At 43.9% G+C, this 27,420-nt stretch overlaps 2 protein-coding genes across 3 annotated transcripts in view; one reads left to right on the plus strand and one right to left on the minus strand.

Moving 5' to 3' along the window:
- Positions 1-10,469, minus strand: part of TRMT6 (tRNA methyltransferase 6 non-catalytic subunit) — an 87,024-nt gene extending 76,555 nt beyond the window's left edge. The window contains exon 1 of the mRNA XM_088478035.1: positions 10,178-10,469. Coding sequence (XP_088334161.1) covers positions 10,178-10,293 — 116 coding nt within the window. The 5' untranslated portion in view covers positions 10,294-10,469. The remainder of the gene's footprint in view (positions 1-10,177) is intronic.
- MCM8 (minichromosome maintenance 8 homologous recombination repair factor) overlaps positions 10,409-27,420 on the plus strand; it is an 83,244-nt gene continuing 66,232 nt past the window's right edge. Inside the window, exons 1-7 of one of the 2 annotated variants that reach the window (XM_088478032.1) lie at positions 10,409-10,707; positions 19,428-19,602; positions 21,131-21,223; positions 23,594-23,676; positions 24,769-24,915; positions 25,978-26,081; positions 26,612-26,810. In XM_088478032.1, the coding sequence (XP_088334158.1) occupies positions 19,455-19,602; positions 21,131-21,223; positions 23,594-23,676; positions 24,769-24,915; positions 25,978-26,081; positions 26,612-26,810 (774 nt within the window). In that variant the 5' untranslated portion in view covers positions 10,409-10,707; positions 19,428-19,454. The remainder of the gene's footprint in view (positions 10,708-19,427; positions 19,603-21,130; positions 21,224-23,593; positions 23,677-24,768; positions 24,916-25,977; positions 26,082-26,611; positions 26,811-27,420) is intronic. The other variant, XM_088478034.1, reaches the window with a different exon arrangement.

Below are 27,420 nucleotides of genomic sequence, written 5' to 3' on the forward strand. Positions count from 1 at the left end.
AAAATATTCCGAAATACGGAATATTCCGAAATACAGAATTTTTTTGGCATGACTGAGATAGTGAAACTTTTTTTTTTTTGATGGTTCAATGGACCACATACTTTGTTTAAAGGCACAAAATTATAAAAAAAATATTGTATAAAATAACGATCAGGCTGCATGTAGGTGTATATGAAACATAAATGAATTTCATGTATGTACACAAAGTTTGTTTGAGCCACAAAATTATTGAAAATATTGTATAAAATTACCTGCAGGCTGTGTGTATAAGGTGTATATAATACATAAATGCATTCTGTGTTTAGATTTGGGACCCATTCCCAAGATATCTCATTATGGTATGCAAATATTCCAAAATACAGAATATTCAGATATCCAAAATACCCCTGGTCCCAAGCATTTTGGATATGGGAGACTCAACCTGTAATTGGCACCCAACGGAGCTATTAAATTGTTGCTCTGATCAGGCGCGAGTGCCATGGGCACCCAGACTCCTGCTCGCACCCTCCTGAGATGGTAAGCAGAAATCCACGAAAAGTCAATCTTTAGACAGGTTTAGCCGCTTTACGAGTCTAAACCCAGGACATTTGAGTGCACTAAGCAAATTATGGCCACTGGCGGCACTCGCGCCCGTCTGCTAAACAGTTGAAAATCTCTGTTGGTTGCAAAAAAAATAAATAAAATGTAATTTCACTCTCCAGTGGACCAGAAGTGTATGGTAGAAAAATTCCTCCAAGAATACCAAAAGTGATGGAAAAAGTATACTGCCCAGTCTCCAAGTTTTACTGCTCACCAAACTCAGGGCATGGGGCCTGATTCAGCGAGGATCGCGGCTGCTATTGCGTACGCAGGTCTGCTGCGAAAGTATAGATCGGAGCTACTCGCACGTTTACAGCAGGTCAGACCTCACTTATAACTTTCCAGTAGGCAGTGAGCACTCAAGCTGTGTATGCCATCGTAGTAGCTAATGTATGCATGCCCTTGTAACGGCGTTCAAACACACTGGCACGCCTGCGTTTCTAAGACCCCCACCCATCACCACCCCAAACAGTGCTTCCTGTCAGTCTGCAAAGGGTCCGCGTAGTCGCTGCTGACTGCTTGCTCAGCTACTCAAAAAACTCTAGAAGACCCATATAATTGTTTCCAAGTATTATTTCTGTTATTTTGTCCTTGTATTTCACAAAAACCAGCAACAATGTATTCCTTCTATATATAACACTGTAATGGTGCGTACACATGGATTTGATATAAATGAGCGATTTGAACGAGATCATTATCATTTAAATCGTATTTTTAGGTCCCTACAAACTCACCGACGACCAACGATGCGCGGCCACGTATGGATGATAGCGATATCGTCCACCACCCGTGCATGCAGGCCAACCTGGTCGATATTGAGCAAGTTACTATAGGGAGCAGCGATCGTTGATAGCGGGTCGTTGGTGTGCTGGATGATCGATCGTCCATCACACGCGGGAGATCGAACAATGATATCGTTATCGATCGCCCCGTGTGTACGCACCATTAGTCTTTCCATCTTCAAAGAAATGCTCCGAACTAGTATTCAATAAAATCACTTCTCTCCATATACACGGAAAAGACCTAATAAATTCACAAGCGTCAAATAACACAGGTCCAGCGTCATAAAAATCACATTAAGCAGTATAGTAAATGCCAGTTCAAAAAAATAAAAGGTACTATAAGAGATAATTGTTCATCCAGACAAAAGTTTCGATATCACAAAACACATCATTCCAACAAGTGAAAAATATAAAAAAAAAAAAAATATATATATATATATATATATACACACACACACACACACACACACACACACTTAAGAAAAAGAAAAATTAATTTCTCTGTGTCCATCATCATTGCGATACCGTCCTCTCTATGCTGTTTCCAAACAACCCTGGAATTGGTGCGCATTGGTATTATGGAGGCTTAATTTTTAAACCGCTCACTCTCCTTACCGGGTCTAGGGGACACTCCTCGCTTATTCATCTTAGCCGGCTGCTGTTCTCTCTGAGTCCCCCAATAGTTGGTACAATAAGGAGACTCCCGACGCTTGCATGCGACCCTGGCAGGGTTCCCCCTCGTGTACGAACACGAAGAATCCCCGGTGCTAGCGGGCACCCCAGGCTTGCGCTCATAGATCATGCAGGAACACAGATTATAGTGTAAATCACCGGCTGGTCTCTTTGCTCGGGTTGTGTAACACAGGAAAGTTCTTTTCAAAGTATCTACCGGATCCACCTGCTGCTGACGCGTTTCAACCCAGCAATGGGTCATTGTCAGGCATCACTGGATCAGAGTTGTACGCTCTTCCAATGTTTCCGCATTTGAGAGATAATCGGCAATCTGCACATACGTCGGAGTCGCACAGCACGTGTCAAGGTACATTACCGTAGTTGTTCGCAGCGATATTTACTCACAGTGTGATTGACAGTCGGGCAGCGTTTGTGGGAGGTAACGGGAGCGGCGGCACAGAACACAGGCGTGTTGTGACTGCGTCTGTGATTCCGAATGCAGTGAAAGTGGCCATTCTGCATGACCATAGAGCTACTCAGAAGTCCGATTATCAAAGTATCTGCGACCGATACTGCGTCTTTGCACAATAAGTTTGGATTTACAAAGCCGCAGGTGGGCGTCTCAGTACATTCCTGGCCGTCTACGACGTTTGCATATTTTCGCACAGCAGCTAAGTACGGGATAGCAGCTGGATTGGCATCAGCATACAGCTCTGAAACAGGCTCTCAGTCAGTTGTATTTTCCCAGGATCCAGACCCTGCCTGGGCAGATAACAAGACTTTTCATCCTACCCTTAGGACTTCGCCCTCACTGACGCGTTTCAGCGTCTTTCTTGAAGACCATACACTTTTTGGTCCACTGGAAACTGAGATTGTATATTTGAAAAAGTACATTAAGGACGGCATTTCTACTTAGGAAAGAGTTCTCTTGGCAGCATGATTTAGAGAAGGGCTTTCCTCTTATGATCTATTTAGATGCGGATATTTAGCATTTATCCCAGAGGTATATACAGGGGCAAACTATTAAAAATTCTGTACAAGGCCCTATACACATCTATAGTGTTCACTCTAAGTCAGGAGGCAGGCAGGGCGCCGGACCTAGAGCTAGGGCACTTCTGAAAAGGGGGCGTGTCTTTATGACGCGTCCCCTTTTCGCCACTCTTGGGGGTGTGCCCAACACTTACAGACATGCCGGGCAGTCCCCAAGCACCGCAGTCACTGTGAGTGAAGCATTCACTGGTGGTGACCGCTGCTCTACCGTTTTCCACACCCACGGGACACTGCAGCCCGCGGGTGGAGGACAGAACCCGCAGGCAGTTTCAGCGGGGCGCCGCACTGGAGGGCAGGGTGCTTTCTGCCCTTCAGAAATAGGGTAGGGCGCAGCGCCCCACTGAAACAGCCTAGCGGGAACGCTACATCTAACTCAATAAGTGTGATTCCATATTGCGTTGAAAATATTTTTTCTATAGCTTTTACTATGAAGATTTTTTGTTTGTTTAATTTCTATGTCTGAGTAACACTAATATTACAGCATTCCATCTGGATTCTCACGAGTGACAGATATTATTTCTCTTTAATCCCAACAGTGAAGTGCTGATATTGTGGGGAGAGTTCCCAGCCCGCCTCCACACCCTACCTGGTTGAGCCTGCCAGTAGCATATGCTTTTCCAAAAGACTATGCCAAGCACGTGTAAGTACACACAGCCGGTACTGTGATACTGCCAAATGTCCATTAAATCAGTTTTGTTTCCTTAATGGTAAATTAAGGGATAGACAGAGGACAACACCTTTAAACAGTGGCGGCTCCAGAGGTAGAGCTGCAACGCAGTCCAAAATTCAAATACGGGAGCCACAACGACTGCTGCCAAACATCGCCGGCCGGGACTCACTGGCAGTTGGTGTGGCTCCCCTATTTGAATTTTGGACTGCGCTGCAGCCCCCCCTCTGGTGCCACCACTGTCTGTAAAGGATTGAGCTGGCTTCAGCCATTACTAAAGCACCATTAAGTCAGTAGATGATTATACCATCGGTGGTGGTCAACAGGTGGCCAGTGGTCCAATAAGCATTCACCTGCAGCCACTGCTGATGTGAATTATACACTGCTTTGTTATAAATACGCCCATTCCTTTCTCATGGGGAGTGCCAGGGAATAGGGGACATGTGGGGAGTACCAGTGAGTAAAGGGGTTGCAAGCAGCACTGCTTGAAGGGCAAGTGGCATATGTAATAGATATGTACAGTATACAAACAAGACAGAGTACTTGTGCACATAAAAAAGCATTGCGGGTTCGCACTGTTCTCCATTTAATATGGGACTCTTACTGGATTTTCAGAATTTGGGTAACCATGCTGCAGGGGGATCAGTATGATTTACCGCCGGCCGTATGGCCAGCGGTTCAAATCCCGACAGCGGAAGCCCGGCAGTGAATATCCCGACAGATAAGTATTTTTTCTATTTACTAACCTAACCTCCCCCCCTGTAACCCTTCCTTAGGGGTGCCTAACCCTAACCTCCCCCCCCTCCCCCAAGTACCCAACCCTAACCCCCCTCTAAGTGCCTAAACCTAACCCCCCCTTCCCCGCAGCCTAACCCTAAGTCTCCCAGGGGGGGTGCCTAACCCTACCCTCCCCCGGAGGTGCCTAAACCTAACCCTCCCTCCCCCTAGCCTAACCCTAACCTCTCTGGGGGGGTGCCTAACCCTAAGTCCCCCTGGGAGCCCCTAACCTAACAATCCCCCCCACGCGGCTGTCCGCGCCCGGCTTACCTTCCATCGGTAAGCCGGGTGTCGTGCTCCCGGAGTAGGTCTAAAAACAGGCATCGAGATTTCGACACTTGTCATTAAACACTTGCCGGGATTAGACAGTTGGGATGCAGACGGTCGGCATTTATACCGTCGGCATTCCGAGGGCATACTGCTGCAGGGTACTGTATTTAGCGAAGAATTTCACACACTGGTAGCTAAGCCGGGTGACAAACTAAAGGTCCATACCCACTTGGCCACAAAAGACAGCAACACGCCCTATAAGTGTAGCAAAGCTGAAGTGGTTAGAATTATATAATTACATTTCATTAAATCAATACAAATAAATACATTTGGGGTTAGTTTACGAAATGCCAAATTCCTGTATCGGGGAGCACCTTTTTTTAAATTAAACACGCCCACAAACCAATCTATTATACCCTGTCTTATGGAGTCATACATTGATCAGCAATTGTGTAAACAGATCAAATGATGTGTTCAGGGTCCTTTAAAAAAACTTGGCTTGAATATGTAGAGGGATGGGGACGTGACGCCGGCGCTCAGGATCCCAGCGGTCAGAATCCTGGCACCGGCACCCCAACTGGCTTAGGATACCAACACCCTACACCTAACTCTACCTCCCCGTAGCTGTGGTCACCCACAGCTATGCGAGCGGCCAGGAGGCCGCTCCGCTCCAAGTTTAGGTAGGAGGGCCCTGATTCAGAGCGAGCGCTCTGGTCAGAGCGTCTGGCTCTGAATCAGGCCCTCAATTCCATCCGCGTATGCGGAAAGTCAATGCAATGTAATAGGCGAAAAAGATTTGCCTCTGAATAGCAGGAGACAAGAAGTGCACATTTTTTATTTAGGGGTGCAAAGGTAGGGAAACCACTCACAGCCCCCAAAGGGAAACTGTCAAAAAATCCCTAAAAAAAAAAGTGGGGAACACCCCAAAAAGTACTTTGAATTCGGGGGCGAAAAAGCACAAAGCGGGGGGACAAGTTCGCAAACTAGCGAAATAAGGTTCTGGGGGTGCTCTAAGAAGGGGCCAAGGGCTTTTGGGATTGCAGGTGCTGTTATGGGAGAGGAATTTCACTTTTATTAATACTACACTTTAGAGACATTAAAAGATGCTAACATCCATTTTCAGGTACCCCAAATTTGCCAGGACTACTTATTTTCTCCAAAAATGCTGCTCTATGCCATTCTTCACCACTTGTGCAAAGACGCTAATTACAGGCAATTGTACGAACTTAAGTACCCCAAACTGTTTTATTAGGGATAATCGGACACTACTACATTGATCGCCAAAGTTTCTGCATCTTGTTTATGGGGTTCAGGCCGATTTCCCCGATTTCGACACCACTTTTCACCTGTTCGGACTTCACCGGTCACCGTTTTCGCATCTTTTGGAATTGAATAGGGCAAATAGCGGGTATGTGCAGGATACGTTTCCGCGGCTAAAACACGCAATGTAGGCAAAAAGTCCGACATGCGACACTTTATCGCAGGTGCGAAACTACTTCAATACCGCCCTATATATGGTAGACATGGGATTACAAAATATTTGTACACTTGGGTCTTGCACGGGATACAATTGTACAATTTCATCATAATTTACACCACTTTATATGTGTCGCCCAAATTCTATGCTTTTCTTTCTGCCATGGATTTATACATGAAGTATGTATTTTTGCAATGTGCAAACAGCAGGAAGAAAAACCCCAGTTTAATTTGTCTTCTCAGGTTCTCATACTGGGTTTAGGACCTCACACCATTTCATTCAAAGATTTGATTGAACACGAGACAGAAATTATAAATATAATATATAGCTCCATGTTAGACATGCTACAAACGGTCTCTAAGGGGAATACTTACTAAAGTGCGGGTTTTTAGAAGTGGAGTTGTTGCCCATAGCAACCAAATTCTAGCTGTTATCTTCTAGAATGTGAGCATATGGTTTTAGAGCTCACACAGAACAGAAGATATCTTCTAGAATGTGCTAGATAAATAAGTAGAATTTGATTGGTTGCTATGGGCAACAACTCCACTTTTAAAAACCTGCACTTCAGTAAATATACCCCTAATACTTTAATAAGGCAACAGCTGTACTCCTAATCACAGGAGATACTCAACTCCTGTTATTCCAAGACTGTATATAATCCAACCTTATCAAACTGGTCCATTACAATACATGTTAACCCACTTACTGCTATCACCAGCACAGTTTTATGCATATTTACTGTAATTGGTTTTATTATCTTGTTCTTGTATATGTAGTGTTCCCGCTAGGCTGTTTTAGCGAGTGCCATGCCCTGCCCAATTTTAAAGGGGCAAAATGCACCCTGCCCTTTTAGCGACACCCCGTTAAAAGCCCCACTGTGTCGTCCCCACCCACAGGTCCCAGTGTTCTGCTGCTGGGAAAAGTTGTCATTGCCGATCGCCAGTTGGTGAATAGATGCCATGTACACAGCATCTATTCACAATGAGGGGAGAGCTTTTGGGAAGTCTAGCACATCCGTAAGTGCTCGGCACACCCCCAAGTGTGACAAATTGTGGGCATGTCCTCCCTGGTCGACCGCACCCCAGCACACTCAGAGGATATTTTACCCACGCCTCCGCACCCTGCCCCCAGGCAGGCGGGAACACTATATACAGTCTGGTGCATAAATATTGGGACATTGACAGAATTTTCATATTTTGGCCTCTATTCACCACCACAATGGCTTTGAAATGAAACAAACAAGATGTGCTTTAACTGCAGACTTTCAGATTTAATTTGAGGGTAATTACATCCAAATCAGGTGAACGCTGTAGGAATTACAACGGTTTCTATATGTGCCTCCCACTTTTTAAGGAGCCAAAGGTAATGGGACAAACTAAACAATCCTAAATCTAACTTTCACTTTTTAATACTTTGTTGCAAATCCTTTGCAGGCAATTATAGCCTGAAGTCTGGAATGCATAGACATCACCAGACACTGGGTTTCATCCCTGGTGATGCTCTGCCAGGCCTCTACTGCAAATGTCTACTGCTAATGTCATTGAATGGCACTGTGAAGCGCCGTCCAATTAGTTCTGAAGCATTTGACTGAATATGAGCACATAATATTGCCCGAAACACTTCAGAATTCATTCTGCTGCTTTTGTCAGCAGTCACATCATCAATAAATACAAGGGAACCAGTTCCATTGGCAGCCATACATGTCCACGCCATGACACTACCACCACCATGCTTCACTGATGAGGTGGTATGTTTTGGATCATGAGCAGTTCCTTTCCTTCTCCATACTCTTCTCTTCCCATCACTCTGGTACAAGTTGATCTTTGTCTCATCTGTCCATAGGATGTTGTTCCAGAACTGTAATGGCTTTTTTAGATGTTGTTTGGCAAACTCTAATCTTGTCTTCCTGTTTTTGTGGCTCACCAATGGTTCACATCTTGTGGTGAACCCTCTATATTCACTCTTGTGAAGTCTTCTCTTGATTGTTGACTTTGACACATATACACCTACCTCCTGGAGAGTGTTCTTGATTTGGCCAACTGTTGTAAAGGGGTTTTTCTTCACCAGGGAAATAATTCTTCTGTCATCCACCACAGTTGTTTTCCGTGGTCTTCCGGGTCTTTTGGTGTTGCTGAGCTCTCCGGTGCGTTCTTTTTTAAGAATGTTCCAAACAGTTGATTTGGCCACACCTAATGTTTTTGCTATCTCCCTGATGGGTTTGTTTTGAGTTTTCAGCCTAATGATGGCTTGCTTCACTGATAGTGACAGCTCTTTGGATCTCATATTGAGAGTCGACAGCAACTGATTCCAAATGCAAATGTCACACCTAGAATCAACTCCAGACCTTTCACCTGCTTAATTGATAATGAAATAACGAGGGAATACCCCACACCTGTCCATGAAATAGCTTTTCAGTTGATAGTCCCATTACTTTTGGTCCCTTAAAAAGTGGGAGGCACATATAGAAACCGTTGTAATTCCTACACCGTTCACTCGATTTGGATGTAATTACCCTCAAATTAAATCTGAAAGTCTGCAGTTAAAGCACATCTTGTTTGTTTCATTTCAAAGCCATTGTGGTGGTGAATAGAGGCCAAAATATGAAATTCTGTCAATGTCCCAATATTTATGCACCGGACTGTAGGTACAGTAATTGTATTTAGTTGATGAACTCATATAACTATTACATTTGAATGGATTAGTTATAAGGAAATGCAGATGTAGAGCTTGGATACTTCTGCATTGTAATTACCTCACAATATCCTGAGTTTAACATTTCTCTATTTTTTTTTTTTATTATTGTTATTAACAAGATTGCCATAAACTGGGGACAAGCAAAATGTGGCACTTCAGGTGTTGTGGAAGTACACATCCAAACATTCTCTGCAACAGTTTCAGCATAGGGACGGACATCGGAAGCCAGGCATTGAACGGTTGCCAGGCTTCTGATATAAAATCCAGCGATGCGATGGTAACCATCTATCACATCAGAACCATAGCGATGATTATACTATGTGCATAAGTAGTCATTGCTTCGCACATGCGCACTTGCTTCTGGAAAAGGGAGTGGAGCCTCCGAGATGCCGGGCTGTCTCCATGCTCCTCCCTACACTGTGAATAGATGCCGTGCGCAGCGGTGTGTGCTCCCCCCGCAGCCAGCCATTGGATGGGTATCTGTAAGTAGAGATGGCCATCGTTGGGGTGTCTATCGATGGTTACCATCAATGGGTCCATCGGTGATTACCATCGATGGCACACAAACCATCTATGGTGAACCATCAATGGTTTACACCCCTCGATGGCCACTACTGCAAGGGAGAAAGACGGGCCGCGAGCCAATAAAAAAGCAGGGGAGGGGCTAAGCTCTGTCCGGAAAAAAAACCATCAGCTCCCACTCGTTCATCGATGGCTAAGAACCATTGGCTCTTAGCCATCGATGGAAAAAATATTCAACATCAGCCATAAACCATCGATGATTTTGAATCATCAACGGCCATCCCTATCTGAAAGCTGCATCCGATGACTGGCAACCATTGAATTCCCACTATTTGAAGGAAAAAGTACTTCCATTGCATCTGAGATATCGATGGTTGCTAACCATCGGCTTCCAATATACGTCCCTATTAAAGCATGCCCCAACAGCAAAGCTGTGGCAGTGCCTACTGGGATGTGTAGTACCACAGCAGCTGGAGTGCCATAAGTAGCCCGACCAGGCATAAGCCAAGCAACACATTTCACTGTCTAGTCTGCAAAAGTCTTAAATGGCTGAATCCCACAGTAATACACCATGGGGAGGGGATTAACAGAATGAAACATAGGAAATAAATAGGAAAGGAAGAGTGGGATGTGGTAATAACCCCCTATACTGGGGCAGGAGGTACATAGCAGGCAGCAGCCACTCACTTCCTCCTCTGCACCTGGACCGCCTTGAACACCTCCTCCCGCTTCAGCACCACGTAGTCACCCTCACTAATAAGCTGCTGCTCACTCCCAGGGATAACCGGCACGGACTCCGCCATAGCCACGGTAATGATTCGGCTCCAAATCCCCCTGTCCTCCCGGCTCAGACCTCACAGCCGATCAGAGCCCACGTGTGACACTCACTCTACTTCCGGGGTACCCGGCACAGCATAGCCAGGCGACATTAATCGATAGTGGAGACTATCGAGCAGCATGACACCTCACATTACACCGCCCGAGTGCTCATTATCTGACCCGGACCCCGAGCGCGGGTCAACACTAATAACCACTGGTGGTTATTGTGCCCTTTACACGGAGATATTCATGTTACCGGTAATGGGGGCACAGTGCACCGATGTCAACAAGGCCGCGTTGCTATGGTGACTAGGACAGCTCCCGGAAGTGACGTCTCCTGGGCGCTAAACTAGAACTGAGAAGTCAGAAGTAGCAGCCTGTAAAAGTAACAGTGGAGGGTAAGATTACAGTACCCCAGCCTGTGTGTATGGTGTGGTGACTGTAACTAGAGTGCCAGCATTGTGTGCAGTGTGGTCACTATAAGTTTGCTGTGTGTATTTTATGGTTAGAGTGGCAGCATTGTGTGCTGTGTGTGGTCACTATTAGCCTGCAGTGTATATGTTGTGGTCACTATAAGTGTGTCAGCATTGTGTGCAGTGTGTATATTGTGCTGCATCTGGGAGTCACTATAAGTGTACAGTGGGAGCAAGAAAAAATTAAAGTTATTGTAGGATGTGTGAAATTGTATAAAGTTTTATTAGTTATACATTAAAAAGGGAGATGTGTATTCCATATTCTTCCCCCTGAATTATCAAACAAAACAAACAGTGATGTGTAATGCTTTAATATTTTTATTTATGTTCTGTAAGTAACCCATCAAACTTCTAAAAAGCGCTATATTAAAAGATAGATTATCAAGAGTGAAAAGAAACAAAGATGTGTGTATTAAATCTGATGTGCCTTGTCCTTATTATTCTGTTAGTAGTGTATATATATGTGTGTGTGTGTGTGTGTGTGTGTGTGTATATATATATATATATACACACACAAACACACACTGGTCCATAAGTGTGTAAACACCTTTATAATAAGAAAATGAGTAAGGAAACATTATTCCTGTGCTTACACATAGATGGGAGTGGGGCACAATGCTGTGGATGTTAGTAGTCCTATTATTATTACACTATGTAGACGACAGTGATTGGACACTGACAGCAAATAGATCAACAAGATTTTATTGATGTCAGTACTTTGTAGGTCCACTACGTGCAGTGATTACTGCAGACACCGTTCTTGGCAAACTGTCCACAAGTTCCTGGACAATAGCATGTCGGTATGCTTTGCCATTCCGTCCTTAGTACAGTGACCATCTGTGACACTTCAGGAGGTCGAGTCGGCCTAGGACGCACCCGTCGGTCCAGTTAGTCCCAGAGGTTCTCAATGGGGTTAAATCTGGACTCTGAGCTAGGGATGGCTATCGGTATGGTTACCATAGATGTCAAATTATAAAGTGGCCATTGATGGTAATGAACTATGTAATGGATGACCATCGATGGCTTCAAACGATGGACCTCCGTATTCCATGATTGACTGGTCCATGGGCCAATCGGAACCGGGTGGCGTGGCTTCGCTGGTGTCGGGGGGCAGGGTAGAGCTATGCTCTGTGTCCCGTCATTTTAGAAAAAAAAAAAAAACTATTCAGTAATGTTCTTCCATCGATGGAGGGATACCATCTGGTTCTCCCCCATAGATGGGAAAAACATTTGACATCGGCCACAAACCATCGATGATTATGAATCATTGCTTGTCGATGGCCATCCCTACTCTGAGTTGGCCAGTTCATCCGGGTTACCGAATTTCCTGTATACCAGTCCTGCTTTGTCCTGGAAACATGACAGATGGCATTGCCGTCCTGATAAAAACATTGTTTCCGTAGAGCTGCCACAATGTAGGGAGCACAGAGCTATTGATGACATCTTTATACTTCTCAGAGTTAATATGACAATGCATTATAACTAGTGGACCCATGCCAATACCAGCTTAAACTCGTGTCCAATCACTTTTGTCTACATATTGTACATTGGTAATCGGCTGATGAAATTGATAGGACGTGATGAACATGAGGTAGTTATGTGTAAATCCCCACATCGATCAGTCACTAAATGTGAAAAAAAAGCATTGTGTGTATGTAGTACTACATGTGGAGGTCACTATAAGAGTGTCAGGGCTGCACAGCTGAGGGTCACTATTATACCCCTTTTACACCAGAGCTAAAACCTGTGTTAACGCATGGCTAACCCGGGGAGCTCCTTGCTGTAAAAGGGGACAGGGTTGGATTCCTGGGTCGAGTGACCCGGCAAATCAACCCAAGTAAATTGCAGGGTTTAACACGGGAATGACCCTTGAAACTCTGCAGTGTAAACAGCGCGATCCGGGTCACGATGACCTGGAGTGCACAGCATACCTGCCGATTGGCCGGCTTCAATGGTGCTTGGAGGTGATGACATCTAAAAGTCTCCACTTCCACGCCGGAAGAGCCGGGCCACTGCAGATCCGGCCCCGGTGTGAACGGAGCCGACTCAGGAATTTCCTGGGTCGGCGCCAGCTAAATTTCAGGTCTGATCCGGTTTGGAACCCTGGGCCTGATTCAGAGCCGCTCGCTCTGAATCAGGGCCGGGCTTTTTTTTTTTTTTGGATCGGCCTCTTGGCCGCTCACATAGCTGTGGGTGACCCACCCACAGCTATTGCGGGTGGCCATGATGATGGTCACGATGGTCAAGACCATCGCGACCATCGGGCTTGCGACAAGACCCTTGTGGTAGGGTCTCGTGGCCGCAAGCCCCTGAGAGATTTCTGTTCTAACAGAGCCAGAATCTCTCCACTGACATCACTCGTGATGTCAGTGGGGCCACCCCCAAACGGCAGGCGTTCTCATGGGAACGCCTCCGTTTGGGCAGACACCCCCCCCCCCTGGCCCGCCCACCAAAGGGGGCGAGCTGTCACTCAACATCGACAGCTCGCCCCCTTGGAGCGAGACCCGGAGCGACGGATTGCCCGTCGCTAGCCGGGTCTCGCACATGCGCACGACGGAGCCGGCTCCGTCAAGCGCATGCGCTGTGGGCCACCATCGACCCGGTTGCGAGCACTCAGCGCTTGCGACTGAGTCTGAATCAGGCCCTCTGTTCCAACCTCCGGGTCAGACCCGGAATTTAGGTATAAAAGCGGTACAAGTGTGCCACAACTGATTCCAGATATTGTATTGATGACAATGGGGGAAATTCTTGAAAATCAATGAACTAACGCATGTATTTATTAAGTTACTTGTATAGCACCAGCATATTCTATTGCTCTTTACAATTAGGAATAAAGCAGTAATAACAGGCAGAGTGGTAACGATGGCCCTGCTCACAAGCGTACAATCTATATGACATAGGTATTATATGTAACCCGAATTAAACAAATGAGCAAATTGGAAGATGTGCAAATTTAGCTATGGCTTGTAGTATTGAACATCACATTACGTAACAATATTTTGCTTTTGGCGTAGCATGGGGGGATTAAAATGAATGGTGGCTTCTGTGTGGAGCGGTATATAACAGCTTGAGAACCATTGATTACTGTTGTTTCATACTTGCCGACTTCTTGGGCAGGGGTCTCTAAGAGGGGGAAGTCAGGCGGTGATACGTGGGCGTTGCATTAAACCTGTTTACCGCCCCCCGTAATACAAGCCGTGATTTCTAGTGAAGTAAAGTGGAGTAGTAGGAAAAAAAACCTTATCCGCACAGGTATATATGTCTTATCGGATATAGGGGTAGATGTATTATAGCGGCACTTAACGTGCCTCTATATCGCTTCCTTCTTTGCCTCATTACTGAGGTGAAGCAGGAAGCACTACCGATGAGATGTATAAACATCTCATCGGCCGGAGCGGGGGAGCGATAACTCCCCCCTCCGGCGCAACCCACTAGAGACCGCAGCGCATCAGCCTAGTGCTGATGCTCTGTATGTCAGTCCCGGCTGGCTCCACTGAGCATGCGCGGGATCTCGCAAGTATCACGAGATCCCCGCATGTAGCCTGGAGCCGGCAGCTGCGACAGTGCTGTCCCTGCTGTGGGGATAGGGCAGCGCCAGGCTGTAGCTGTCGATAGCGACAGCTACAGCAGGCCGAACGGTCAGGTGATCTGAACATTCATACATGGCCCAGGCCCATAACGTGCGCTGATACTGCTTCTGAGCTTCTTACATCTCCCCCCAAATCTTGAAGGAAATATAAACCCCTATGATTAATTTAATCTGGTGGTATTTACCATTGTCATTCTGAAAAAGAAAAGGGGGCGCTATCACTGACAATTATTACAAAATATAAATATAGAATTGTCATTAATGGATTCATATTTATTAAAATATAACTGTTATTGTATGTTAATTAAAATATAACCTAAGGAAACAAGACAGTGAAATATAAAGGATAGTATACTGTATGTGTAAATTGAAAGAAAGAAAATAAGTGTATTAAAATGACCCGTTCGCGCGAGACTTCTGTATGAATTGGACTAGTAGTATCTTGGTGTGATATCGATGTTCCAAAAAATAGGCAATATTAAATGAACAGATTTTATACCCAATAAATATATATTTGTTAGAAAAATGTATATGCGAGTCTCAATTTTAATTATTTGTTCATGGGACCATGATTCAAATCATCACAGAAAAAACACAGTCAGATGTAGACATAGTAATAATGGATACAATCTAGAATTACTCTGTATCTTTTGAAACCCCAGTTTACTTTCAAATATCTGTTTATATGTCCAATTAGGATTAGATTCTCCATCTATCTATCTGTCGTGTGTGTATGTATGTATGTGTGTGTATATATATATATATATATATATATATATATATATATATTGGATAGTCTATTCCTTAATCATATTTGACATTCATCAGGTAAACTAGGGATACTCAATGATGAATTTACACAGGGACGATCCCTCTATGTTATTATTATTATTATTATTATTAGCATTTATTTATATGGCGCCACAAGTGTTCCGCAGCGCCTTACAAAGTACAAAAACAAATTGTATACAAGTGACTTACAGAACAATACAATACAGGACATGGATAATATATATTGCTACATTAGTGACCATATCACCCAGATAAGCAACAGAGCATAAGCAACCAAGTGTTAGGTGCCCTAGTGGTGAGTAAGAAGTAAATGACACTATAGTAAGGAGAAGCACAAGAGGGTAGATGGCCCTGCTCGTGAGAGCTTACATTCTAAAAAGGTGGGGGAAGACAAAACTGGGTTGACACAGATGGGGTAGATGGGGACGAATGAGCATGTAGCAAGGAGTTAGAATGATAGCTTATAATACATCCACCATTGTATCATACATGTAGAATATTAGAAATGTGTTTCTTACACTATAGTGGTTTTCTGAAAATAAACCAATTTAATTAGAAACCTACAGAATACACTCAGATACCTGATTCAATTATTGAGTATATCAATACCAATGGAATTAATAGGCAATGGGCGTTTGTTATTGTTATATACTGTATAATTCAATTACCGTTTCATTTGCAACTACCGAGGCAATGTAGGAACATTTATAATGGGTATATATTGGAGAATTAGAACATGCCCACAGCTGTATATGTGTTGTTTGGCATAATATAATTGTCATATTCTTTACAAGTCTCGCTATATTCCATACATAAGGCAGATATAATATTGAATTTTAGTTTAAGAATTGAGTATCCATATGTTTACCTGATGAATGTCAAATATGATTAAGGAATAGAGTATCCACTATATATATATATATATATATATATATATATATATATATATATATATATATATATATATATCTATATCAGATAGGTGGATAATCTAAACCTAATTGGACAAATAAACAAATATAGATATTTTAATGTAAACTGGGGTTTCAAAAGATACAGAGTACTTCTCAATGTAACAATCATTGTGAACCTGAATCAGATACATTGTATCCATTATTGCTATGTCTACATCTGACTGTTTTTTCAGAGATTATTTGAATCATGGTCCCATGAACAAATAATTGAAATTGAGGCTCACATATACATTTTTCTAATAAATCTATATTTATTGGGTATAAAATCTGTTCATTTAATATTGCCTTTGTTTGAACATCGATATCACACCAAGATACGACTAGTCCAAGTCACACAGAAGTTTCGTGCGGTCAGGTCATTTTAATACACTTAATTTCCTTCTTTGAATTTACACATATACTAGTGAAGCAGAGGGCAGGGCCATGACACAATTGCATCATTAAGTTGCCCAGACCACCAACTTCATTATTGAAGTGGGCGGCGGTCAGCGAACGGCAGCTGCGGCTTCCGGGAGACTTGCCTGCTCTTCCCAGAGTTCGGGAGAGCCATCCGATATTTAGAATCCTCCAAGAATATAGGCAAGTTTGTGTTGTTTATTAATAAGAAGTTATCAAACTGAGGCTTTTAGCTAGACAAAGATGTACATTGATGGGATGTAGTTGACATCCCAGCGGTCGGGAATGCCGGGATTCTGGATGCTGGTCTCGGAATCCTGACACCAGTCAGAATCCCGGTGCCTGCATCCTGACGGTAAGTATAGGAGGTTAGTGGGAGGGTTATGGTTAGGCATTAGGTGGAGGGTTAGGCTGCAGGGAGGTGTAGGACACTTACCAGCAGGTGTCTGTATTCTAATCCAGTTAGGATGCCGGTGTCGGAATTCTGACCGCCGAGATCGTGAACGCCAGAATCTTGTGCCCAACCCACATGGATGTATGGCATAACTACACCTACTGCTCAAAAAAGTGGCACAAAACGCATATTAGTTTTAGTGGTACTATACCATGCACAAATCAATCAACATGCAAAAATAATATAGTGAGCTGGTCAGGCATGCGCGGAGGAGGCCCCCAATCTTTGTAGAGCAGAGCAGCATTGCTAGGCCCCAGTCAGTATTTTACTAAAGGACCTGCAGATGCTCTATTCCACCCGTTTGTAGATTTGTTATAATGCTGAACAGTGTAAATTAATTCATGTTGGTAAGATTGGCTATTAACCAAGCCATCCAGAAATGCATCCTGATCTTTGCTATTTGTCCAGCTGCTTCCTATATCAGTTCTGTCAAAATCTAAATAACATGTTTTATATACAATTGTTATAGAAAAAGAATCAGGGTTGGCACTGTCTACCTGGTTATTAATCAGCTTATGTTTACGGGAAGAAAAGAAACAGTGAGATGCACTCAGTGTAATGAATATATTAATACTTAACTTTTATTAACTGGTGTACTAAAATTGCATAGCGTTCCATTACTCTATTCATTTAAAACAGCGCATAATATGTATGTAGATCACAGATTATATATACGAGAGGCAATAACTTGTTTGATACAACAGACATCAGTACACAATAGTGAAGTTAAAATGTTATGGTTGTGTGTCCCTGCCATATCCATGGATTTCTGATAAAGGATAATATAGTAGTTGTCATATCAATGACATATAATCATATCATGCGTTACCCTTATGCTGGCCATACACGCTGCAATTATCGGGACGATCCGCCCGATATCGGCGGATCGCCGCGATAATTGTAGCGTGGGGGGGGCGACCGAGGGTTAAATATTGCTCGGTCGGGCATGCTGGATTGTCCAGCATGCCCCTCCGATGCGATATTACCCGGTAAACTGTCGGCCGCATCGGGCAGTGTATGCCCAGCGCAGCCGACAGACGGACATTTCCTGAGTTCCTTCCTACGGAAGGAACAGGGAAATGTCTCCTCCCCGGGGGGCGGAGCGCGGATGTCGGGCTATACACTGTGAGATTTCTCGTTTCGGTTTGACAGACATTTTATCTTGCAGTGTATGCCCAGCATTATGAATAATGTTATTATATTGTAAGATACATCAGAGGAACAAGAAAAAAACAAAGTGTCAGAGCTTCTGGCTAAACCACTTAAGGGGAGATGTAGAAATCCTTTTAAAAGAGATACAGTGGAGAAGGTAGTAACCAATCAGCTTGTAGCTATCATATAGCTGGCACAGTCTATAAAATGATTGGTTGCTGTGGGCGGGTTTGGTATGAAATACCGGTGGCCAGACAGCGGCATCCCAATGACTGAAGATCCCGACGGGCGGTAAGTACCATAACCCCCCTCTCCCCACCCTAACCCTCCCTTAGTGGTGACTAACCCTAACCTACCCCCCCCCCCAGTGCCTAACCCTAACCTCCCCCCAGTGGTGCCTAACCCTAATCCCTCTAATCGCATCCTAAACCTCACCCTCCCAGGGGGGTGCCTAATCCTAACCTCTGCCCAGGGTGTCTAACCCTCCCCAGGGGATGCCTAAACCTAACCCACTATTCCCGGGACAGTGATACTTACACGGCGGGATGCCAACGCCGCTATCCTGATCTCATTGTCAGTGGTCGGGATTCCGCCATTGGTATATCGTCGGCCGGGATCCTGTCCGCCAGCTTTTTGACTACATCCCGCTGTGGTCAACTTCTCCACTTCTCTCTCGAAGGTTTAATACATCTCTCCCCTAGGGGTAGATTTACTAAAGCTTCTAAAAAGAACAGTGGTGGTGTTGCCCATACCAACCAATCATAATACAAAATGATACAGTATCTAACTGGTTGCTTTAGTAAATCTACACCCTGGGGTATATTTACTCAAGTGTGGGTTTATAGAAGTGGAGGTTTTTACCATAGCAACCAATCAGATTCTACTTATCATTTATCTAGCACCTTTTAGAAGATAAAAGCTAGAATCTGGTTGCTATGGGCAACAACTCCACTTCTTAAACCTGCACTTTAGTAAATACACCCCCTAGTCTCCAATTATTGATATTCAATTTAGACTCAGGGTTACTTATATTACAGTGTATGCCAGGAAGTTTCCAACATGTTACAAATGCATGTAATGTCAGTAAATTAGACATATAACCTGAAACATTAGCTTTTCTTAGTTAACATAAGCCTGTTTATTCCTAGGTTTGTGGTTTATTTGTAATAAGCATTATGTAAATGTTCATTCTACTAATGGGACTGATTGCAGCCTTACAGAGATGGACCCAAACCTTCATTCATCTTTTCCTTTATTCTGCCCCTTTTTATTTTCAAATATTTACTAGTGTATAAGTCATACATCTCATTATGGTATGAGCCAGCCCTGGAGGGGAGGATGGAGAGGTGCTGGAGGAGGAAATCAGTATTCGGGGGGTTGGAGAGGTCGCCCCTGGAATCACAGAGGCAACAGAAGGGGACAGAGTGGCAACTGGAACAAAAACAATGCTCCTCATCCCTCAAGTAAGTGAAAATTCTTGAAAGTGTGAATTTTTAATTTTTTTTCAACCCAAAATTTGCACGGTCGTTTTTCGCCAAAGTGCGCAACTTACGGAAATAAATTGGAGTCATTTATCAGTGGGGGGTGTCCAAAGGGTTCTGAAAGAAATCCCCACATTTTTAGCCAAAAATATGGATTTTGCATTTTTTTTTTGTCTGGTCTGGGATGGAGAAATCTTTTCTCCAGTTTTTTTTCGCCAATTTCGTTTTCGCCCGTTTTTTGGCGAAAATATTGCCCTTTTTTTGGCGAAAAACGTCCGTTTTCGCCCATGACGAAAAAAATGCCCTTTTTCACCGCTAATTGAATATGGCCCTAAGTGTCTTTCCCTGTGCTTTATTTATTGTCTTGTCAAAGCAGGCTCTTACCGGGAATAGGACTCAATAGGAATGGTAAAAAAGGGAAAAACATTAATTTTTTCTGGAGAAATTTGATAACGCATATCAATCTCTACATGGTATAAAATAAAGTCCATCCTTGTGATATATCTTTAATGGATAAGGCAGCATTAGCCAAAAAAGCACTCTGACGTCCATTTTTTCATTGACTTGCTTCACTAAATACAAGTTTCCTGTTAGATTTAGAACTCATTAGTACATAGCCATGGCATGGTTCTATGTTTTTACACTAAGGTGAGTCAGTTAAAAATCATTGATTATGGTGGTGGCTTCGGCGATTATTATTGATCAATATGACCACCGTTTGTAAATTCGATCGTTGTTCTCACATAGGTCAAAGTAAATTTCATCAATATGTGAGCTTCTGCCCTCAGATAGTGTCCCCCTTATTCAGTAATTTAGCTTATTCAGAAACATCGTCCCCTTTGGAAGCGTATATCATTTTCAGGAACCTGCTGCTCATTAGAGTAACACCACATATGCTCTAGATGACTGGAGACCCTGCTTAGCCCTAAGGACGCCGCACCCCAGATCAATAAAGTAGTGTTCATTCTAGCACCCTGCACCTGTCACAGCCGTCCAGTTTCTCTATCCTGCCTGGGATGTCACTCTCTGCTCTGGTGTTTCTAGCACACTCTGGTCTGTATCGCAAAAGTTTGTTGCATCAGCTGAGTGTGCCAGAAGCACCAGAGCAGAGAGCGATGCCCCAAGCAGGAAAGAGGATAGTGACAGGTGCAGGGTGCTAGAATGAACACTAATAAGGCATAAGTTCTGATACTCCTGACAAAACTGAATCTCCTTATTTGTGTGCAATTTTATTTTAAGACCTGAGGGTAGATTTACTAACTGGGATGTTGGTCAAAGCTGTCGATCGTTGGCGGCTTTGACCGATAGTTTTAAAAAGGCAACAGGAATCCATACTAAACCAGCCTGATCTATAATTGATTCCACTTGCCATTTTAAAACAATCAGTCAAAGCCTCATGATGTTCTATGATAAATTGTGGTCTAGTTTTCTTGAGCTAAAAATAAATAGCGTTATATAAGATGACATACGAATGACTGTATATGAATTAGAAATTGTTTACACTTTCCAGGTTCCCCCAATGCCTGTGCTAGGCCTCGATTAACCCAGACTACACTGGATAAGTACATTCCATACAAAGGCTGGAAGCATTACTTCTCTGAAGGTACAGTGTGCAGCATGTGAGAGATGTACAAGTAATGACTCACTCACTAAGCATATGATGAAGGATGGATGGCATATGTGCTGTCTTATACTCCCTTTTATTTCCTCTGTGTGATCCATCATCCCCGGTCTATATTCCTCCTCTGTGTTTCATTAAATACCCTTTGCCGAGCAGCATTTTTCAATTTGTCCTCCTAATCACTGGTGTCAGAAGTCAGCGTATAACATACAAAATAAATCTGATACCGATCACGTGCGTTTAACCCAGTCACGGTCAAAATGGGTAATGCTTCTCTGGCTGAAAAATGGTTCCATTTAGGTAGGTAGGTAGGTAGGTGTGTGTGTGTGTGTGTGTGTGTGTGTGTGTGTGTGTGTGTGTGTGTGTGTGTGTGTGTGTGTGTGTGTGTGTGTATACAGTGCACATCTTTAGTAATGATTTAGATGCTCAAGTGTAGCGTGTACCACTGAATACACATGGTCTGATTAGAATGAATAGTTCAATAGTGTGTAATATTCGGTATATGATTTCCATTGGTCTTGTTTCTTTTTTTTTTCTCCATTTGTTATACTTTTATTCTCTTTACTTCATTTTTCTTTTATTATGGATTGCTTTGTGCGGATTCATTTTATGTACTTGCACTTTTGTAGTGGTGTTTGCCTGTGATAGATGATAGGGGAGAACGCCAAGTTTTGTCGTGTAATGCCAGGTGATGTTTTAATCGTATATAAATACTGGAAAAAGTGTAGATGACATCTGGCAGCTGGAAGTGTACATTTATAGCACTTTTATTTATTGCCCCAAATTAACCATGTAAAGAGGTTCTCATTTTGCAAAGCTGTGTTACGTTGCTGTCGTTTCCAGGACTGAAAAGCAAATCTACAAAATGACAAAAAAAATAGGGATTTTATTTTAAAAGTTAATGATCGTTAAGGTGGCTGATCATCTGAAGTGACTGGTAAACTAAGGGTAAACATTTTTTTAAAAAGTCTAAACCAACCTGGTTACAACTTCAAATTCGGCTGCTAAATTGCCGACATCTTGTGGCGTTCTGCAAGTCCCAGGTTATTACATAGAGAGGTAGTTGAAATGCCGGCTGTTGGGATACCGGCGCTCAGAATGCTGGCGCCGGAATCCCGACACCAGTCAGAATACCGGGCCCCAACATACCTACGGTAAGTAGTGGGGCTAGGGGGAACGTTAGGGTTAGGCACTAGGGGAGGGTTAAGCTGTCTATCCACTAGGCGATTAAACCTAGCGATGGAGCGATAACGACGGTTGTTATCGCTCCATTGCTTGGTAATAGCTCGCAAATCGGGCAGTTAAAGGTTAAAAACGACCAGCGATGCGCGTGCCCGCTGGTCGTTTTTAACATCAATCATCGCCTGAACATGACGGTCAACCTGACGACCGCCGTCAGGTTGCCATGTTCGGGGATGATTGATCTGCACACACTGAACGTCTGAACGTTCAGTGTATGCAGTTCACCCCGCAGAGACGACGGCATCGTAATTAGGATTAGGCACTCGGGGGGGGGGGGGGGGGAGGGTTAGGGTAAGGCACTGGGGGAGGTTTGGGTTAAGCATTTGGAAAGAGGGTGTTCGGTTTAGGCATTAATGGGGGAAGATTAGGTTCAGGGTGCGGGGAGGGTGGTTTAGGGGTTGGGTTAAGGTACTTTCCAGTCATCGTCGGTATGTTAACTCTGTCGGGATGCCGGCGTCGGGATTGTGACCGCCGTGATCCTGTATCCAACCCATTACATATACCCCTAAGTGAGATCTATAGTAAGACGATGGTGTGAAATTTCCAGCATATCAAATTTGTACCTACTGTATAATAAATATGGGAAGATACAGTCCAGATCTTTTTTCTTTATATCACTAGTGGAATTTAACTTTCTGCTGTCCCAAATTTGTGAGTAAGCTCTAAGTACAGCTCTGTTCTTCTTTGACTGGCCAAATATAGCAGGTACAAAGTAATATCATGACATCATACATATGACATCACATAAACCTCCACATCCTTAACTAGCCTTAGAACACAAGTATTTGTGCCCCTTTATAGTATATTCATAACTAGGAGACCAGGTCATATAGGATGTTTAATTAGTATAAGTGTATCGTTAAATGTAATACACTGTACAGTGTTGACGACTCTAAATCACCAAATTTGCTTACTGCAGAGAATATTCTTTTGATGGAAGAAAAGATACAAGTTCTGTTCTATGCCAAGTTTTTAAAAATAGCAGCTATTACCCATATACCAAACCAGGCATCCACTCATTGTGCTAGTGCATATATTGTACATATACACATTTCCTCATCCTATTGCAAGTCACAATATAACATCTTTTTACCCTCTGCCTTGTGTCAGCTTACAGTGACGGCTCCCCATTTGTGCTGAAAGTCCAAGCCTTTGAGAGGTTCTTTACAAAGCACATAGAACTGTATGATAAGGTAAGTAGTCACTATTCACATCGCTATAATCCAGAATATTATACAATTACTTCTCATGTCTATTTAATGAACGAAAGCCACCATAACCGGCACCAAACCCTCTTTTGTGGTGATGCATCTCAATCGGCACAGGTGCATTTAGATTTCAACTAGATGGCATGCTTTTGCGGTGCAATTTGGCGCCATTTGCGGAGAAGCGGAAGATGGCTTAGGCGGATGGGAAGGGTTAATCAGAACGGTGGCGTTCCTTGCTCAGTGCCGAGAATGGATGGACGCTAGTTTTTTTTGGAGCAGCGCATAAATGAGATTTCATTTTATGTAGTGATATTACTGAGAGCAGATGAAGTGGTATGGGCCATTAGGGGTATGCCTTAATAAGTGGAGGGGTGCACAGTTATTATGCACACCATGAAAGTCCTGATGTCCCCTCATTTTTGATTAATTGAAACCATCAATTAGATTTGAACCAAGCAGCTTTAAGTACACTGGACAGACTATAGTGTGAAGGCCCCCAGTGTGCTTCATAAATGGGGTACTGCATACCATTACAATCTTATCAAGTGTATTTTCAGAAAAGCCGTTTTTGGTTGACCCATGAATGTATATGCATATTAGTGTACTATACTTAATAGTTCATATAACGTAGGTACAGATTACAAGCATCAGAGTGCAGAGCAGTGGCGGCTCCTACCTTATGGAAAGAGGGGGGCTGCCCAGCAGCAATTTATTTTGGGCGGCAGTCTGGTCAGGCGCGTCCATTGTGCTTTCGCGAATAATCTAACAGAGAGGGTAGGGAAAAACGAGCGGGCGCACAAAAACCTGGCTTCTAGGGACTGCATCTGCTGCAGCCCCTAGAAGCCAGGTAGCGCAGAAGTGGCTTCCCATTAAAGGCAGTCTCTGGGGGAGAATAAACAGTCCAGCGTGTAACTAGCACACAGCGCTTCTAATGGGATGCCTTCCAGGAGACTAGCAGACTGGGGGCTGTTGTGGAGTTTACTGTGGGATGTTTGTGGGTGGGGGGGGGGGGGGCTGTAGCCCCTAGGTAAAATCCACCACTGGTGCAGACACAAGTAATCTTGCTCCTTTCCACAGGATGAAATAGAAAGGAAAGGCAGCATACTTGTGGACTACAAGGAGCTCCTGCAGGACAATGATCTTATGGCATCCGTTCCCCTGTCTACTGAGCTCAAAGAGATGCCCGAGAAGATATTTGATTGTATGGGGCTAGCAATACACCAGGTGAGAATAACCATCTTGCTAACAATATATCATCCCTCTGGCAAGCAAAAGTTAGCTCTTACGTTGTAGTGAAATGACTGTTTTCTTATTATTTTTGTTTGTTTTTATAGTGCCTCCATGCTACAGCGAGTATACAACATTTATGTCAGTCCCTGTCCCATTGGAGCTTATAGTATAAATTCCCTAAAATACAGTTGCACACACACATAGACAGTAGGGTTAATTGTTTAAAGGTTTCAATTAACCTTCCAGTAAGTTTGTTTTGGAGTGTGGAAGGAAAGCTGGACATCCGGAGGAATGCCTTCAAATTTGGAGAACATATAAACTCCACACTGCTTATTGCTACACAATCCATACAATGCCAACCATCCTTATATGGACTGTATTTAAATTCTAATGTATGCATTAGTGCTCCAGGTCTGTGTAAACATCCTGGGGGTTTGCATGGCATAGGTCAGCCCAATAGTCACTAAAGGTGGTGTCAGATGGACGCTTTGAACGCTATCATTTGTCGAGTTACAAAAGTGTTAGAGACCAGTCGCTTTCATAGATGGCGGGTGAGCGTTTTCCCTTCACTCCTGCTTGTCAGTATGGGAGCAACAGTGCGCTAAGGACACTAGCATTCTAAGTGCCTGTCTGACAACGCTCGTGCTTTATACCAGCATATATCGTCGCGTTTTACAGTTGGGAACAGACCATTAATAAAAATGAGACTGGGTAATAACAGACAGCCAAAGAGCAGAGAGGGGCCTACACGATGGCTTAAAATCTATATCAGTGGGTTGTTACGTAGAGTATATAAGTGGCCAAGCAGGGTGCAAGCTGGTAAATTTGACTTGATCTCTGAATGACCAGATCTGTGTCCAACATGTCCAGCTACGCTGAGAGCCAGATTGTACAGCTTGGGTTGCTTAGCACATAGGCCTACGGTACTGCTTATACTAATGCCTTTTGGCCAACAAGTGACATATTCACCAGCCAAACTGATTTTGCAGCAAGCCCCAGCGTTATTTATCAGTCACAGATATTAACATGAAGTTATTTTTCTGTTAACATTTGCAGGTGTTAACCAAGGACCTCGAGAGACATGCAGTGGAGTTACAGAAGGAGGAAGGTCTTCCATTAGAGGAGACCCCCATTGTCAATGTGCCATACATACATGCCAGGTACTTATTATGGATGGGCCGGATTCTGAGTCACATACCGCGTCTAGCGAGTTTTGGCAAACTGTGCATGTGCCGTAGAGAACATGTGCACACATACGGATCTCCAGGCGGCTGTGAGTCAGGTGGATCCTGGCCATGTCTCTCCGTACCTGAAATGGGCATTACTGGTGTCATGTGGGCGGCAACTGGCCGTATGTACGAAAGAGAAACCTCTCTCGGGTGTAGCCAGAGTTACATCACATTCTGAGTTGCACGCATGCCAAGGGGCATCTAATTCAGGCGGCTCTCTTGCACCCAACCTGATGCGATACTAGTGATGACGGCTGTACTAGCGGATGGGAAAACTGAGGGTGTCGCAGAGCTCCGTCCGGCTCACAATGTGGGTGAATATTCACATTTACTTCCTGTTAGCTACTCAGCTACATTCGGACCTGTGTTGGCATCAGGATCAGGCCCTATACATAGTGTGCAAGAAATATGCAAGTGGTTTGCTGTATTTGTGATGTTTTCTCTGTGTTATTCTCCCCCAGGGTGTACAATTATGAGCCACTGACCCCTCTGAAAAACCTCAGGGCCAATTTATATGGGAAATACGTTGCTCTACGTGGCACAGTTGTTCGAGTCAGTAACATTAAACCACTATGCAACAAAATGGCCTTTATCTGCAACACGTGCGGGGATATACAGAGCCTTCCCCTTCCTGACGGGAAGTACACCGTTCCAACAAAGGTAACGCCATTCCGTACTATACAATAGGCTGGCTCTTTTTCTTTTTTCTTTTCTTAAGATGTAGTTAAACAATCTTATACCAGCATCATCCTCCGTACCTGATCCTCTTCTGTAAAGAAGAAAAAATAAAATGTAGTACATGATCTGAGTTAATAGTGTATAGTCATGTCCCGTAATTCCACTTTAAAGAAAGAAAGAAATCTCTGAATAGGTGTTTAGTCATTTATTTTCACTCCCGTCTGTTGTTTTTATCAGTAAAACAGCATTTCTCCAAGATTCAAGGTCAGAAATGTTAACAAAATTGTGATGTGTCTCTCTCTCTCCTCTCCCTCCCCCCTCTCTCTCCCTCCCCTCCTCTCTCCCTCCCCTCCTCTCTCTCTTCCCCCCCTCTCTCCCTCTATCTCCCCCTCTCTTTCCCTCCCCCCTCTCTCTCTCTTTCCCTCCCCCCTCTCTCTCTCTCTCTCTCTCCCCTCTCTCTCTCCCCTCTCTCTCCCCTCTCTCTCTCCCCTCTCTCTCTCCCCTCTCTCCACCCCACTCTCTCCCTCCCCCCCTCTCCCTTCCCCCCCCTCTCCCTTCCCCCCCCTCGCCCTTCCCCCCCCTCTCCCTTCCC

This window comes from Taudactylus pleione, unplaced genomic scaffold (assembly GCF_031769625.1).
Source record: "Taudactylus pleione unplaced genomic scaffold, aTauple2 ptg000206l, whole genome shotgun sequence".
Classification (NCBI taxonomy): domain Eukaryota; kingdom Metazoa; phylum Chordata; class Amphibia; order Anura; family Myobatrachidae; genus Taudactylus; species Taudactylus pleione.